At 53.0% G+C, this 17,157-nt stretch overlaps 1 protein-coding gene across 3 annotated transcripts; it reads left to right on the forward strand.

The window, feature by feature from the left end:
• The first annotated feature begins 5 nt into the window (after positions 1-5).
• On the forward strand, positions 6-16,814 carry DCPS (decapping enzyme, scavenger). 3 transcript variants are annotated; one of them, XM_017809819.1, is made up of 6 exons: positions 6-283; positions 1,400-1,568; positions 9,078-9,223; positions 11,811-11,924; positions 15,436-15,546; positions 16,353-16,814. In XM_017809819.1, exons 1-6 carry the CDS (start codon positions 128-130, stop codon positions 16,617-16,619), a joined length of 963 nt encoding a protein of 320 aa, XP_017665308.1. In that variant the 5' UTR covers positions 6-127; the 3' UTR covers positions 16,620-16,814. The 3 variants fall into 3 exon arrangements, with proteins under 3 accessions (XP_017665308.1, XP_017665309.1, XP_017665310.1); XM_017809820.1 differs by lacking the exon at positions 6-283 and adding an exon at positions 514-1,175; XM_017809821.1 differs by lacking the exon at positions 6-283 and adding an exon at positions 1,193-1,315.
• Positions 16,815-17,157: the final 343 nt, after the last annotated feature.

Here is a 17,157-nt window from a genome sequence, read left to right on the forward strand (position 1 = left end):
TCCCCGGTTCGTGGGTTTTGTGGGAGAAGGAGCCGGGCGGGCGGGTGAGACCTCCGGGCCGCCAAGGGGCGCTCTTAGGTCGCGGCTCCCGAGGCGCCGCGCATGCGTATTTCCGCGCGCGCGCGCCATGGCGGAGACCCCTCAGTTGAAGAGGAAGCGGGCGGAGGAGGAGGGCGAGAATGAGAATGGCGGGGCCGCCGCCGCCTTCTCACTGTCGGACCTGCGGGTGCGGCGCGTCCTGCGGGAGTCGGCGCGGGACAAGGCCATGTTCCTGCACGCGGAGGTACCGGCGGCGGGGTGGGGGGGGCGGTTGGGGCCGCCGCCATGTTCCGCGCTGAAGGCTCGGCCCCGCCCACCTGCGGCGCGCGCTGTGAGGGCCACGCCCTCCCTCGAGGCCACGCCCCCCGGCGGGTCCAGCCCTCGGGGACCCTCCGACCATCCCTCCCAAATCCAGCCAAGCTGGGGCAGGAGGCGGTTGCTGCCCGTTATTGCAGGCCTCGGGTTATTCTTTCTTACTGGTGTAACTTGCTTTTGGGTCCGAGCAGGTTTTTTGTGCCTGCCGGGTAAAGCGGTGTTGAATTGTGAGCAGGATGCTGGCTCTGGCGCTGTAAATAGTATAGACATGTCCATTGTGTGCCATTACAGGGAAATTTGTTTTAAGTCCAGAAGCTTTATGGCCAGAGAGCCTGGCTGTGGTGTAGGAACTGTGCAGGTGCTTCAACTCCTGGCTTCTGGAGATATGCATCCCAGTCTCGGGACAGTGGGTTGCTGGTCAGTGGGGAATAACTGGTTCCAGACCTCCTCTCTACCCTGTGAGCCTGGTGGGGTTGGAAGCCCCAGGTGAGCCCTGTTGCTCTTTCTGGGTTATGTGGTGAGGCCTCACCTGAGTCCTGTACAGGCAGGAGTGATTCGAGGTGGGGGGTGTTTCACACCCAGCATCTCCCAAAACCACTCCGCTGAGCCCATGTCTGGATCAGGGCTGTGGTTCCTCGGAGCAGGGCAGCAGTGAGTGCTCCCTACCCCAAAACATGCTCTCTGTCCATGGTGCAAATCCCTACACCTGTCTCTGCCCTCTTCCTGGCCCTCTGGCTGTGCCCGGTCAGCTGGGGAGCATCCAAGATGAAATCAGGGATGTTGTGTCAGTGGGAATCCTGGGAGCATCCGGGGAGGTGCAGGTAGGCTGAGTCATTGCCCACATCCCATGCTCCCCCAGAAACCACCTGTGTTCCCTGATGGGGAGCAAATTCTTGCTGTGCCTCAGGACAAACATGCCTCTTGTTTTTGGATGGGCTGGACTGGGCTGAGGGGCTGTGAGGTGTGTGCTGTGGTCCCTGACCTCAAACTCCCCCCTCAGCACTGGATCCGTGACTGCTGACCGCTTTATCCCTTTTTATTCCAGAGGATTGGCCTCTCTGGAGAGGGGACAGATGCTGTAGTCATCCTGGAAAAGACTCCTTTCCAGGAGGAGAAGATCCCAGACTTGCTGAAGAAGGCGATGAAGGCGGAGCTGCAGATGCAAAACGACATTTACTGCACGTTCTACCTGAGCCCTCCCCCGGAGCTGAGCGGTGAGTGCCCTGGGTCTGGGATCCCGGGAGGGCAGCTGGGATCCTGGGAAGAGTGGCTGGGATGCCGGGATGTGCTTCCTGCCCGCTCCAGAGGCCAGGATGCAGCGACACGGACAAGTGCTGCTGCCAGACATGGCTCTGCCACCCCAGCTGTGGTTTGGTGACAGCAGCACAGCAGGCCCAGCTGATGAGGATGGGGGCTCCTTGCTGCTCTGAAAGAAATGTCTTACTCCCAGGGTTTGGATATTGTTCCATATCATTCCCTTTTCCCCACGCCATGGACATGTGGCTCAGTTCATGAGCTGCTGAGCAGCCATTGTTTCGTTCTGTGCCTTGGTATAAAGGTGCAGAGGGGCTTAGGGGGTCCAGGGCTTTCCGTGGGTTTTTGTCAGTGCTGTCAGTTACTCAGGTAAGAGTTGTCTCTTCCCAGAAGGTTTAAATTGAAAACAGCCTCTGCAGAGCACGTGCAGCTCCTGCTCATCCCAGGGTTGGCACCTCACAGGCTTTGTTTTTGTCTCCTGGTAAGGGCAGGCAGCTCATGTTTGAGGGGTTAACCTCGAGTGCTGGGGGGATTGGCCCCATCTCCCTGCTGATTTCACACATCTGTGTGTTACCAAACTCTGTTAATAACAGACTGACAAGGACAGATGGACACATTGGGGAGCTTCAGTGGAAGGCTGTCACTCTGTGAGAGGGATTCTTGTCATGGTGGAAAGGTGTCCTGTACTGGTGGTGCTCTCCAACCCCTGCTGGGAAGCAGGTCTGGGCTTTGGGCAGGCCAGGTACTTCAGTTTAATCATGGAATCTTAGAATGGTTTGGGTTGGAAGGGACCTTAAAGCCCATCTCATGCCAACCCCCTGCCATGGGCAGGGACACCTCCCACTAGCCCAGGTTGTTCCAAGCCTGTCCAACTTGGCCTTGGACACTTCCAGGGATGGGGCAGCCACAGCTTCTCTGGGCAACCTGTGCCAGGGCCTCACCACCCCCACAGCCAAGAATTCCTTCCCAATATCCCATCTAACCCTGCCCTCTGGCAGTGGGAAGCCATTCCCCCTTGTCCTGTCCCTCCATCCCTTGTCCCAGGTCCCTCTCCAGCTCTCCTGGAGCCCCTTTAGGCCCTGGAAGGGGCTCAAAGGTCTCCCTGGAGCCTTCTCTTCTCCAGGTGAACCCCCCCAGCTCTCCCAGCCTGGCTCCAGAGCAGAGGGGCTCCAGCCCTGGGAGCATCTCCGTGGCCTCCTCTGGACTCGCTCCAGCAGCTCCACATCCTTCTGATGTTGGTCCCAGAGCTGGAAGCAGCTCTGCAGGTGAAGTCTCACCTGCACAGAGGGGCAGAATCACCTCCCACAGTTAATTCCACATGAATGCTGGTATGTGCTTTAATTCTGGAAGTGCAGTGATAAATGCCATGTCAGCTCTTCCATAAACACAATAACAGCCAAACAGGTTTAACAGAGGCAAAATTAATCTGAGTGATTGCCTTTAAGTAAGACGTTGTTGCAGTCCCAAATAAAATTTTGAGGATATTCGATGTGCCTTCCGAAAAACACTCCTGTTTTACCTCTGTTCCCACAGTGTAGGAGGAGGCACTGTCTGGATTTGGGAGCTTTTGAGTTGTGCAAAGCTCCTCCTGTCCTGTGGAAGTCTCAAAATTAAAGGTTTCAGTGGCAGGAAAACACTGTAACACCAGGGATGTTGTGGGAAGATGTTAAAACTGCGCTTCCTCAGCTGGAAAAGCTCCTGCTCGGGCTTCTGCTGTGCTCCAGCCCGGCAGGAGTTGCAGTGATTCCCACGAGGTGGCATTGCAAGCCTGAAATCCCGAGGGCTCTCTGCAGCCCAGCCCTGCCAGCCTTTGCCTTCCTTGCAGCAGTGCTGTGTAACTCCAGCACTACTCTGATAGTAGAATTCCTCCTTTTCTTTAAGGCTTATGGCAGGTGTGAAACCCCTCTTGCAGGTTTGAATGGGGAATAAGACTCTGGCTTTTTTTTCTGCTGAGCTTTATCTCTTTAGTGAACTTTTAAATCTGTTCTTCAAAAGGTAAGTTTTTGCAGAAATGTTACCCAGTGGTGCATCTTTGCTTCCAACCCCTCCTTGGCACCGCTCTGCTTGCTGAGCACCCCCGGGCAGGAGACCAGGAGGGCTCTGTGGAGCTGGAGCTGCTCTCCAGGCTCCCCATGGTGGAGCTGAGAAGGAGGAGGCTTCTTCCTTCCAAGCAATTAGCACCCAGCAGCTGTTCTGTGGGTACATGGCTGGAGGGCAGCTGGGCTGGCACGGGGGAAACACCCGTGTGTGTCAGGAGGGGAAGGAAATTGCCCTTGTGGGCTGAGTCACGGCCCGAGGTTGATGTGAGGAATGCAGCTTAAAAACCTAAACTGGAGAAATTGCCTGTGAGGCCTCAGAGGGTGTTGGGGTTTGACTGACCTGGGATGGTGAGTGGTTGTGTGGAGACCCAGGGAGCCCTTGCAGGGGGTCTGGATGCAGGGTTAGAGAGATGCAGGGGTCTGTCTCCTGGTCCTTGCAGGTTTACAAGACACAGTAAAATATTTTGTAGAAAAGCTCAAACTTTGGCATTGAGCAGTTCATGGAACAGTCCTGGGTTGTGGTATTGTGGGATAAAGGAATTCCCCTGGGGGTTTCACAGCACCCTGGGCAGCTGAGCCCCCCCACACTCAGCCCTTGCTTTCTAAGGTTAAATAAACCTCGAGACTGAGGAAATGGTGACGGTGAGTCACTCGTGCCTCGGGTGCGCTGAGGGTGTGAGGAGCTGCCTCCCTGACCCTCTGCTTTTCCCAAGTGCAGTTCCCAATGCCACCTCTGTGGTCCCAAGTCCCCGAGGTTTTTTCATTCAGCTGGAGTTGCTTACAGCCTACAGTGGAGATTTCCTTCACCCTGTCCTTGTTGAAACGTTGGTGCCGCTCCCTCCGCGCAGTCAAGCCCGCGCAGGCCCCGTGCAATGACGGCTTGTTTGCGTGGTGAAGGCAGGGGAGGGGAGGCCAGACAAAGCATGTTACTTGAGCAAATGACTCCCCTCCAACCTGGGAAGAGGGATTTTGCTGTGGGAAGATGAATTTTGCTCTGCTGCTGCCTAAAGATGAGATTTTTTTCAGGGCTGGGAGCACACCGGCGTGAAGGCGGCACCAGATGAGTCTTGCTTGGCTCATTGGTTTTATTGCATATGTCAAAGCTAAAATGGAATATAACGTTTCCAAACCACCCAATAATGGTCAGAGTTCATCTGAAGGGCGACCCAAACCCCCAGAGTGAGGAGAGGGAACTTTGTGAGTGAGTTTGTGAGGAGCAGTGGTATCAGGGCTGGTGTAGCTGTGCTGCTACTGAAGTGCACGACTTATTTTAAGGCCACTTGCTGGATGTTGCCTTGATTTAAGAGGCAGTTTATGCCTAGAGGTGAGAGATAGTGGTGGAGGAAACCCAAGCCTTGGGCCTTTCCGTTGCAGGGAAACAAAGGGCTGACTTCATAATGGCAAAGATTTTCCTGCTGCCAGGGGTTGATTGCAGAAGCCAGATGGTTCAATCAACCTGTTGCCTGATGACATCCAGCTCCTCACACCCCTTCAGCAAGGAGAGCTTAATGTTTCCAGCAAAAAGTCTCCTCTTGCCTGGCTGCTGCAGGATTGTGTGTTCCACAGCACCAAAGCCATGCTGGTGTGATGTAAGGGCTCTTATCAGTCCTTTAAGGAGCCTTTACACGGGGCTCAAGCTTATTAATAACATCTAAAACCAAGCACAATGGGAGATACTCTGGCACCCTCGCTCCAACACAGGGTGGAGAAATTACGGGAAAAATAGGAGAGTGTGGAAGGAAAGTTTTCAGTCATGCAGGAAACGATCTCTGTCCCAAAAAGAGGCTGGTTTCGGGCAGCAAGGAGCTGAAGAAACTTGCAGGAGCTGCACTGGGAAGGCCAGTCTGTCTCCCGGTGTTTCCATGCTCCAGCTGCCTCTGGGGCTTGCCCAGCCAAGAAACCTCACAGTTACACTGAAATCAAAAGCTGGAGCCTGAAGCTGTGTGAGTGTGGGGGTGGTTTGGGGGACAGTGGGAGGTATCGCCATGCTTTGCTCTGTGTTTTGAGGGTGGTAACCTGCAGATTTCCCCTTTGCAGTGGCTGTTGCAGCTGAACCCACCATATCCTGGGATGAGCCCCAGAGCCCAGGCAGCCTTGGCTGAGTCACTGGCACTGCCCCTGGCTTGCCCTGGCATGTGCTGGCCATGGAGACTGAGAGCTCTTGCAAGCGTTATCCTTTTGGGCTTTAATTCATTCACTAAGGAGAGCCCCAGCTCTCTGAGCCAAAGCTGTGTGGTACCTGGCTGGGGTTGGGTTGGACTTTGGTGTTCCCATGTGACCCCTGTGCAGTTGTGATCCTAAAAGTAAGTAAACTATTCATGCAGCAAGGGCGGGGGAGGTTGTGTGCTATGTGTTGGCTTAAGGCATTATATATTGGCTTAGAGCATTATATATTTACTTAGGGCTGCATCCAAGGAGACACCTGATAATGGGAAGGCAGCCCAGAGCTGCATGTGGCAGGAACAAGGCTGGCAAAGAAAACCTGTCAGAGTCCAAATGAAACGTCTCTGTTGTTCCCTGGCTTTGGCAACTTCCTGCACTTGATGGTCAAGTTGATTAGGCACGTTGTAAACCAACACTCAGCTTCCTGCTAGCACAGGGAGGAAAAAGCACACCACAGGCCCAAAAGCAGAAACAGGTTGTGCCTGCCCTGTGGCTCCCTGGGAGCTTTAAATCTGTTTAAAACAGGCTGACAGTGCTCCATGTCAGTGCTGCTGAGTGGGGTGGGAGTAGACACCACCAGGCCTCTCCTCACTTATGGGCCTGGAGGGGAATTTTGGCAGAGCCTGGGGACAGTGTGGCCCAAAAGGGGATGAGGCATCACTAGTGAGCTTGGAGTGCCCTTTCCTATGTGCATGGGCTCTCTCTACCTTGTGTTTCATCCTTTCCTCCTGGCAACAGCTGCCTTCAGCTCTTTTTCCCTTCAGTTCCCCAAACTGAGCTGGTGTTTTGATTCTTCTTGTGTCTTGGGTTGTGTTTTCCTCTCTTGCTTTTAGCACAAGAGGGGAGGAGTGCGTGTCTGGTGAATCTGAGCCTCCTTTTCTCCTGGGCAGTTTCCCAGTGTGGTGTTTGCCCTCAAACACCCTTTGTAGGGTGAACAGCCCCGTCAGTTTTCTCTGCCGTGGCAGTATTTGCACCTCCTGCTCATCCAGGTTCCTTCAATTAAACCTCCTGGGTTTTTTATAACCTCTAGTTAACTGATGGTCAATCATGACTTCCAGAATAAACCCCAGATGCTCTGTGATGTCCGGGGCTGGTGTTTGGGAACTGATGTGACTTGGGCGTGAGCAGAGACAATCCCTGACCCTTCCGCCAGCTCAGAAACCCCCGTCACGTGTGCAGTGGTTCCTTACCCTGTTTCCAGGCTGGGGCAGGTTTTGGGTGCCCCACAGCCTACGTGCTGCTCTGGTGCACGTGGAGCCTGCCAGGAGCAGGCCTGGCAATGGGAGCGTGCGGCCGCGCCAGCGCTGGAACGATCCCGGGGCGAGCCCAGTCTCGTGGTGGATGGTTCCTGTGTCCAAGCCTGGGCATCCTGTGTGCAGCTCCTAAGGGCTCTGAGGCTCTGAGTAGGTATCAAACAGCCTCTCTGGCTGCAGTGATTGATGCTAATTAGCATTGCTGGGACATTTTGGGGTTGATGAGACCTTTAGAAGGGAAATGATCATTAGTGAACCACAGCCTCTCCCCTCTCTCCTCTTGCAAACATCTGCTCAGCCGCAGCTGCACGTTAAGGAGTTGTGTGATCTCTGATTTAAAGCCCCCTGAGTGTTCTCCCTCAATATGAGCAGCCCTCTCCAAACTGGGGGGGTGCCAGGGAAGCCATTCTGGGTCCCCTGCACCCCCAGGCACTGTGGTTATCACCACCCAGCATGGAGGGGCTTCTGCTGCAGTCCCTGCTCTTCTTTTGGGGTCTAAAATTAAACTGTGGAAGTTTCCGCCTGAGGCTGGCTGTGGTATTTTATCTTTTGCCTTTTTTGTTTTCTCCCCAGTGCTTTGCTGGTCTTTTTAAGTGAGGAGAGCTACAGCCTTGTCTTTTTTTCTTTGGTATTACATCATCCTGCTAGAAGTGCTAATAGAGTCCTGGAAAACAACCTTGTTTGAACATGTGTATGGTGGGAATCAGACCAGACTGCCCTTGTGGTTTGCATTTTCATATTTCATGTTACCAGCATTTTCCTGTGGATTTCATTAAGCTGGGTTTGGCATGGAATGAAAAGGCAGAGTCTCTGGGCTTGTGCAGCACCGACCTTAAAAAAACAGAAACCAGAAAACTAAAAAAGGCTCAAACCACCCTAAATCCTGGCTCTAGGAACAAATAGGTGTTTATATCCAGTGTCTGGCTAGCATGTAAACATATATAAAGCACGAGGCATGGCTTTGGTCATAGGTTTCCATGGCAGACCCTGGGCACAGACCGTAGCATTCACAGTGCCCCAGCCACATGCCTCAGTCCAGTCTGGGCTGCCCAGGGTTTGCCTGGGCTCACAGGGCTTTTCTCATCCTTGCACTGATGTTTATGGCAGCTCTGTGTTAGCTGGGGAGGCAGAGGCACTGCCATGCCCTTGGGGTTGTGTCAGGCTCTGTATCACACATCCAATCTGGGCCAAAGAGGGATGTTTGCCGAGGGTTTTACCCCTTGTGGGTAGGATTTACTGCTGCCTACGTCAGAGCTGCCAGGTTAACAAGGTGAACACTTGCATCCTGTTTAATGCCACAGAAATTAGACAGCAAAGTTCTAATCTTAAGGCAAACAGAAAATGTTTTCTTTCTGCCACAGTAAACGGGGAAATGCTCTTTGTGGGCAGGGGGTCACTCAGCCCTCTTCCCTCGGCTCATCCTGTGCTGTGTTGACCCATAAGCCCACGTTATTTGCTCTGGATCTGTCCCTGTGCCCTTGACCTCATTGCCTCCTGCACTTGAGCCTCGAGGCCAAGCACCCTGAGAGCTCTGGGAAGGAGCTGCTCCTTGGAGCTCCTCTGGGTTTTTGGCTGGAGAAATTTGCTGTGTGCATCCCGTGAGCTTTGGATTTGAGTATGAGGAAGCATCATCCCTGTCCCTGGGGTCGTGTTTCCATCCTGGTTGTTGTCTGCACATAAACCCTGCCCTAGGAGCTCCAGCTCTGCCCTGATGTTGCTGATAGGCCTGAAAGAACAAGTGTGGGAAAACCCTTCCAGACAGCAAACTCCTCCACCTGGACTGGAAAGACAGGCCCTGGCTGTGTTGTTGGCTCTTCCTCCCTCCAGAAAAGCAGCTGCAGTGTGGGAGGTTAAAGCAGTTGTTTGCTTTCCATGTCCATTTTCCCTCACCCTGTTTTAGTGGTATCTCTTCAAAATGTCTTCGTGTGGCATTTATTGAAAGGGAAAACAGATTTATTGGGGACTGAAGGAGGCAAATGTGGGTTGGTAGCTCAGTCCCCGTGTTTGTTCCTAGAGATCAAGGCCACAGTGGTGTACCCTGCCACGGAGAAACACATCCAGAAGTACCTCCGGCACGAAGTGCACCTCATCCGGGAGACCTGGGAGGATTACCAGAACATAACCCTGCCCTTCATCCAGTCCCAGAGCTTCAGCATCCAGGTATGGAAACCACCACCTGCCCCTGCAGAGACGATGTCTTTGGTCTCCAACGCTCTGGGCTGTCAAGTCTCCTCCAGAGCCCAGGCTGAAGAGCTGGGAGTGCCCTGCCCCACCTCCCTTTTGGTTGTGTTGTCAGCTCTGTGGTGCTGCCCCCTCTCCTCTGGCTGGCTGGGACATCCTTTTCCATCTTTGCAGACAAACATTTGCCTTGGACCTGTACTCCGAGTTGCCTTTCCCAGGGTTTCTGGAGAAAAGCTGAGGCACTCCTCCTTTCCAAGGGTGGCTCCCTGGGCGTTGGTGCTGTTCTCTGGGCTTTTTAGGAGTCTCTGGGGTGTTGTGGAAATGGAAAGGCACAGATTGCTCTTAGATTCCTGCATCAGAACTCACTCCTCAGGCTTTGGCTGCAGCTCCTGCCATTCATATTCAGTCCATATTCTGTGTGGTGAAACTGTTACTTTTTAGTGTTCTCCTTGCCCCAGGGAGACCCAGACTTTTCTCCTGTTTCTATCCTTTTTGACCATTCCCCTCCCTATCTTTCTCCTTCAGGGACCAAAGGAACACAAGTCTGTAGGGACCAATTTGTGCCAGCCTGTGCAGAAGGGGAAATAAAACAAATCCTGGGATTGCTGAGGTGATCCATTAAAAATAAGTCCCCCAAACCAACGAGGGGGCCTTGGATACCCCCCCACCTCTTTCCTGCTGCACTAAAGTGCAGCATTTATTAGCTGGAGAAAGGCAAGAGTGTGTTTCCACCTGGTCACAGCCTGTAGGATGTTTTATCCATGCTTTTGGTCCCAAAGCTGCTGAGTTTCCTGGTGTAGCAGCTGCCCTCAGGAATGGCTTGAGCTCTCACTCTGCCTCTTCCACCAAGTGCTTGTGAGCTGATTTCTGTACATGGAAACACATTCCTGGTGACCATCAGGAACATCTGCTGAGGACTCATGATCAGCACAGTCAGTCCCTGACCTCTGGGGTTTGATAATGCTGCTCCTTGTCTTTATCCAGCTGGTTTTGCCGAGTGGAAAGGAAAATGTGAAGGGTAACAGAAGTACCAGGGGACCACAGAGCCATCTGTGTTTCCTGCTGGAGGATGCAGAGCGTGGATGCTTTCAGGATAATGGTTTTATTGTGGTGCCAGTCCCTGGACGTGTGTTCTCCTCGCTGGGCTTGTGCTGGGAGCAGCAGGAGCAGTCAGTCAGCTGGGGACCTGCCCCATCACAAGGCAGCCTTGGGTTTAAAATGCAGCTCATCTGATCAGTGAACTTATTTAGGGCACTGATAGCTTGGCACTTGTGATCAGAGCAGGCACAAAAACCCCAACAAAGACCAAACTTCCATTTCCTGCTGAGCTTCCTGCTGAGCTTTCCTCCCAGGGTCACAGAGCACAGCGAGCTTGTGCCATGCTTTCCAGAATCACTGGGAGAATCTAATCTCTAAGATGTTGTTGCTGAGAAGAAAAGGCCAGAAATTTAAGCAAAAAAACCCAGATCAGGGGATGAGAGGTTGGTTTCTCCCTCCAGATGTATTCACGTCAGTTCACAGTTCACAGTGATGCTAAGTTTTGATTAGATTAATTAAACTCTGGATGGAGTTCCCCTAAAGTGTCTGGTGTGCACAGCACCCACCAGTGTGTTTGTGAGACTGGCTGCACCTCCCCTACCCACCTGGGGCAACCAGGATGTTCCATACCCATATTTCGGTGGGGAAAATGATGTTTCCAAACATTTTCAGCTTCCAAGCTCCAGCAATTTCCTGCTGCCTTACTTGTCTTCTGGGGGTATGGCTGGGGACTCCCTTGGCAGTACTTCAGCTAGGCTTAAGCTAGAGCATAATGTGCATTTTGGAGGTGTAAAGAAGGATGCTGGAGCTCAGGCTGGGAACCAGGGAGAGCAAAGATGCTTTTCTCTGGTCTTACTCTGTTCCTGATCCCTGGTCTCTTCCATTTCCACAACTCTTCTCTGAATGGTGCTTTGCTTTGCAGGAGGAGCATGGGGGGATTAACCAGAGCAGGGCTTACAGAAGTCTGGAGGCTGGAACTATAAGTATGGAAGAAGAAGAGTGGTGAGCTGTTTCCTAATCAGCCAGGGAGCCAAGAGATGTGCACTGCCCAAAAAACACAGGCCTTTTGTGTCCCACCCCGGGAGCTGCCAGCAGCCAGGGCTGCATCCAGCTCCCAGGGCTGCATCCAGCTCAGGCTTGTGAGCAATCTGCGCCTTCCTCTTTGGACAGGGAACAAAATCAGCCAAGTTCCCTTCCCAGACCCTGTTGTAAAGATTTTAGTGCAGCCTGGGGGGTAAAAAAGTGTAAACAGCTCCACGGTGCTGCAAGTGGTGTGTCCTGAGTCCCACAAGAGCTGAGTTCCACTGCTTTTCACTGAAGTGCTCATAATATCCTGTACTTTGTTGGTTGTTGGAGGGTTTTATGGGTAATTATTTGGTCGTCCTAAAAATCAAGCCATTGGAGTTGGGGTTTTTTTATATTCCAGTTGCAGGGAATGTGCAGTAATCCATGAGCTTGGGCTAAATGCACCTGAGATGTTGGGTTTTATATTCTCTGCTGGTTTATAAATCATATGTTTCTCTTTCAGTGGGTGTATAATATCCTGGAGAAGAAAGCTGAGACCGAGAGAATTGTCCATGAAAACCCAGATCCTTCCAATGGCTTTGTTCTAGTTCCAGATTTAAAGTGGAATCAAAACCAGGTTGGTTTGCTCCTCTAACGCTGCCTGTCTGAAGGTTATCCAGAAGAAATGTCCATTTTCAGGCTACAAACAGCACCCTGATGAGAGTTTTAGTGGGTGCCTGTGTCCTTGTGTTCACACTTGTGCCCACTGTGGATGCTGCAGAACCCAGGCTGTTCTCACTGCTGCTGGCATGTATTTATTGGGTTCACTTCCTGTCCTGTATCAGCCCAGATGTTGTTGAGATGTTTTTTTAACCTGCTATTTATTCCTGCTGAGCTTCTCTGGGATTTTTTTTTGCAAGCCTTGACTTTAGGTGCAAGAATGTTATCCTTTGGCTGCTGCAATTAACTCTCCTCCACAGCTTTAAGCAGATGGTCCTTGGCTGCTGAGCAGCTTCTTCACCCCTCATGGGAGTGGCCACTGGGTGAAAATGACTTTTAAACCCAGGCAGTAATCCTAAATTGAGAAGTATTTCCTTGTGCTCCACCTCCCTTTCATGCTGTACTTTTGGGGAGATGAAACTCCAGACACCTCCCCCCTCCCCGCCTTCTCCGGGAAGTTGGTGGCGTCAAAAAAAAGTCCCCTTTGTGTTTCTGATCCTCATCTGCTTCTGCAGGTGGCAGGCAGGGAAATTTCCCATATGATTAAGGCTTAGGAATGAAACTAAATCTCAAAAAAATGGGAACACGAGCCTGCAATGGTGGGCAGCACCATCCTGTGTGTCTGTGTGGGGAGCAGCTGTTTGTGGTGCGGTGCTGAGTAGTCTTGGGGAGCACAGACACCACTGCAGGGTGGTATCTGCTCCCCGTGAATTCCCTGCACATCAGCTGCTCCAAAAATCCCCTGCTGAGCTGTGATGGGGTTACCAAGCTCGAATTTCCACTCGTTCACAGGAGGCAATACCTTCTTCCTGGAGGGACTTTGCAACAAGTCAGGTTTTCAGGCTGTGCCACTGCCCTGTTCAGTGCCCTTCCAGAGGGGGCAGTATTTGGGGACCCTAAAACATGCAGCAAGCTGTCCCTTTCCCAGCTGTGAGCAGTCTGGTGGAAATCCTTACTTGCTACAACCAAGCTTTGCAATTCACATCAGGATTGGGCTAAAATTTGTGCTTCAGCTTCCCCTAGAGACCTGCTGCATCCATGTCTCCCAGCTGGCATGGTCAGGGAGCACCTCAGTGGTAGGATTTGTCCTTAGGGGAGGCTTCCCCCTGCTCCTGTCGCCTCTTGGAATGTTGAACAGGATCTTCTGGATTCCTCCCTGACTGCTGAGTTGCTGTCTGCACCCTGGTCATCCCTGGAGCGATCCGGGCCCTTTGCTGGTCTGGTTCCCAGGCAGGCGAGCCAGCATCCCAGGAAGGGCTGTCAGCTTTGCCTTTGAGCCAAGGAATTTCATCTTGGCTGTGGGTCACCCTGAGCCAGAGCTGATCCCACCAGCCCCAGGGCTGCCTGGGAGCACTGATTCCTCCCGGGAGCACTGGTTCCTCCTAGGAAGCACTGATTCCTCCCGGGAGCACTGGTTCCTCCCAGGAGCACTGATTCCTCCCAGGAGCGTTGGTTCCTCCCAGGAGTGTTGGTTCTTCCCAGGAGCACTGGTTCTTCCCAGGAGCACTGATTCCTCCCGGGAGCACTGGTTCCTCCTTGGAGCACTGGTTCCTCCCAGGAGCACTGATTCCTCCCAGGAGCACTGGTTCCTCCCGGGAGCACTGGTTCCTCCCAGGAGCGTTGGTTCCTCCCAGGAGCGTTGGTTCTTCCCAGGAGCACTGGTTCTTCCCAGGAGCACTGGTTCCTCCCTGGAGCACTGGTTCCTCCCGGGAGCACTGGTTCCTCCCGGGAGCACTGGTTCCTCCCTGGAGCACTGGTTCTTCCCGGGAGCACTGGTTCCTCCCGGGAGCACTGGTTCCTCCTTGGAGCACTGGTTCCTCCTTGGAGCACTGGTTCCTCCTGCCGCATCCCAGTGGAGGCCGCTGAGTGGAGCCAGGGAAGCAGATGCAGCTCCCAGCAGGACTCTCCAAGCCCTCCCTCACGAGTCCTGTCAGCAGCATTGCCTCGCACTCGCTTAGCACCTGGCCCTCAAATCCTACAAATTCACCTGGAATTATTTTAGGCTGATGGATGGGAGGAAAATTTCTCCCTCGCGCTGTGAAACCTGCCATCCTCAACCTTCTGGGTTCCTGCTGCCCAGCCTCAGTAGTGGTTGGAGGTGGTTTCTTGGGGTTTTTGTTATCAGTGGGATTTTTTGGTTTTGTTTTGTTTTTTTTTTTAATTTTTTGGTATGTTTTTTTTCCCCTCCACAACTTTTGAGTTGGTTTCAAACCCGCAGGAGGCCCGAGGCGTTGCCTGAAGCGATGCCTGGCATGACATCATTCCGGGCCTTTTTAGCAACAGGCTTATTTGTTTCAAACAGCAACATGCAGATGTTGTTCTAAGGAGAGGAGCTGTTTGCTTTCCCTCCCACCAGCCAGCCTGGAGCCAAAGAGCACGACCTGATACACTGTCTTTTTCTGGAGCTGTGCATGGGAATCACATGGAACAGCCCTGTTGAGGGTCCTGAGAGCATCCTTTGGCACATGCCTCTGTTTCCAAATAGCCACGTGGGTTTCTCACAGTGCTGAAGAGATCTGCTGGGTTTCACACATCCAAACCCTTTAGTGTTTGTGTTAAAAAGTCACTAACTGAGCTGAAGGAGACTGGGATTTTAATTTTTTTAAAGCGTAATGATCCACAACCTTATGTCTTGTTAAACACTGAATGTGATAAGAGCTCCAGGACATGCCAAAGGTCTGGCTGAGAGCTGCTGAACGGGCATATTTCACTGCCCTGAGGTTGTACAGTGACCAATTAGTCTTGAAAATTGTTATTTATAGAACTGCTGTGACTGGAGAGTGGCCAGCTGTTTGCACAGTGGAAAAGTGAGAAGCTTTTCACTGGGAAAAATCTACAGTTGCAATTTTGGCCTCTGTGGTTCCCTGTAAATCCTCATCTGAGCAGAGAGATGAATCTCTGAGAAGGCCATGGAGTGTGCACGGGGGGTGCTGGCAGACCCCAGGCACTTTGGTGACCCCCACATAGCTGGGTGGGCACCTGCAGCAGGTCTCCAGCCTCAGTGCCACAGGGATAGCGTTTCTGAGGTGCTCAGGGAGATGTGAACGTGCAGGGGCAGCACCAAGCGTGGTGCTCGTGGTGTGGAAGAGCTGATCACTCCATCTGCCTTCAGAGCTGAGAAGGCGTTTGTCGTCCCGCTGTTTGTTGGTTGGGATGAGGCTGTTCTCTTCTGGTTATTTATTCCTGGACAAACCTCAGTTTGTCCAGAAATGTTCTGAGGTGCAGTGGGTTTGTGGGTGAGCACATCCCATACAGGGAGATTCAGCCCAGCCTGGGTGTGGGTTGGACACGAGGGCAGGTACCCCTGTATGACACAGGTATCCCTGTATAACAGAGCCTGGGAAGCTGTGGATGGTGTGTCAGGTCCAAAGTGCTGCTGCCTCCATCTGCTCTCTCTGTGTCCCCTGCATGCCCCTCTGTCTCTGCAGCTGGATGACCTGTACCTGGTGGCTGTCGTGCACCGCCGGGACATCAAGTCTCTGCGGGACCTCACGGCCGAGCACCTCCCGCTGCTGAGGAACGTCCTGCAGGAAGGGAAGGTGAGCCTGGGGCTGGTCCCACACCGCTGTCCTGGCCAGGGAGGGCTCGGCTACCTCTGCCAGGGCACTGCTGGGATTTTCTGGGACAGCATCTGCCTGGAGACTGATAACCAGGAGATGATATATCACAAAACAGGGCTGTGCTGCTCTCTCTGCCTGGAGACCCCAATCCCTGCTCTCCATCAGCACCTTCCCCAGGTCATGCCATGTCAAAGGTGCTTTGGGAGTGCTCCATCCTTCCTGTTAACAGTGAGCTCCCCATCCTCCCCATATCAACAGCCTCCTCCCCGACTCCTTCCATCCTCACCAGCTGACGTGTTTTTCCACAGGGTGTGTTTGGGAGGTGGATGTGCAGGAGCTTCTCTTTCCTTCACCGCGTTAGATTTTGGAAAGTAATTGCACTGGGGAAAGTGGGAGATTAATTAAGAGATTAGCCGGGGATTGCAGCGCACGGAGCCGGAGTTCACTGGTGCTGTTTATAGCTTTAATTACACCGGCTGGTCACAGGATCCCTGTCACTCCCTGAATGAGCCGGAGCGATAAGGGTGGAAGGGAAAATGATATGAGTGGAGAGCACGTCCCGTCACGCAGGGAGAAAAGTGGGGCAGCTGGAGGCATCACTCCATCCCTGCCGAGGCTCAGAGGGTGGGAAGAGCTCTGCCCTTCCCAACTTCCCCCTCTGCCGTGCAGTGAGGGAGCAGAAATCCCTTCTGCCTTTCCCTATGCCTCCCTTGCCATCCAGGAATGCTCCTTTCCGTCCATTCCCAGGTGTTGGCAGTCCTGACCCGTGTGTTTCCCGTCCCTAGGAGGCCATAGCGAAGCGGTTCGGGGTGCCAGGCTCCCAGCTAAGGATCTACCTGCACTACCAGCCCTCCTACTACCACCTGCACGTGCACTTCACCGCCGCGGGCCACGACGCGCCGGGCAGCTCCGTGGAGAGAGCCCATCTCCTGGCTGATGTCATCGACAACCTGGCCATGGACTCCACCTTCTACCAGAAACGGGCCCTGACCTTCCCCCTGCGGGCTGATGAGCCCCTGTTTAAGAAATTCCAGGAGGCAGGAAAAGTGTGAGCAGGGAGAGGCGCTTTTGTATCATATTTTTTTAATGAGTAGCCCTTTTACTGGTTTTTTTTGTTTGTTTGTTTTTTTAAGGTTTTGTTGTTTCCGTGTTTTTTAACTCTGTTTTTGTACAAGATGGGGCTGATGATCCTTTGCTATGGAAACTGTGTTGTCTGTTGAAGTCCATTAAAACATGGATTGAATAAACCCCTTTGAGTGTGCTGGATTTTACCCTGGAGTGGGCGCCTCTGGGATGCAGCGAGCATCCAGGAGGGTTTGGGCAGGAGGGGCTGTGTGTATCCATCTTCTCCAGCCAAAGGACAATCCCTGTCCCCAGATGTCAGCCCAGACAGGGGAGTAGCCAGACAGGCAGGTCCAAAAAGCACACTGTCCTTAGAAAGCTTCATGTATTTCCTATGAATTTACCCCTGGGAAAGGGATTGCAGCTTTCCTGGGGCAGGGAGGGTGTCTTGCTCCAAATGAATCAGTGACTAACCGAGTCCTCGCCCTTCCCGGCTGGCTCCATGCAGACAAACGCTGTGTGCTGCCT

Source organism: Lepidothrix coronata, unplaced genomic scaffold (assembly GCF_001604755.1).
Source record: "Lepidothrix coronata isolate B3197 unplaced genomic scaffold, Lepidothrix_coronata-1.0 Scaffold27, whole genome shotgun sequence".
NCBI lineage: Eukaryota > Metazoa > Chordata > Aves > Passeriformes > Pipridae > Lepidothrix > Lepidothrix coronata.

Excerpts from the sequence above, each read along its gene's own strand:
- DCPS (XM_017809819.1), top strand. The coding sequence starts at position 128 with ATGGCGGAGACCCCTCAGTTGAAGAGGAAGCGGGCGGAGGAGGAGGGC. Across the intron at positions 9,224-11,810 it reads CCCAGAGCTTCAGCATCCAG|TGGGTGTATAATATCCTGGA; the intron begins GTATGGAAACCA and ends TTTCTCTTTCAG. Across the intron at positions 11,925-15,435 it reads TAAAGTGGAATCAAAACCAG|CTGGATGACCTGTACCTGGT; the intron begins GTTGGTTTGCTC and ends CTGTCTCTGCAG.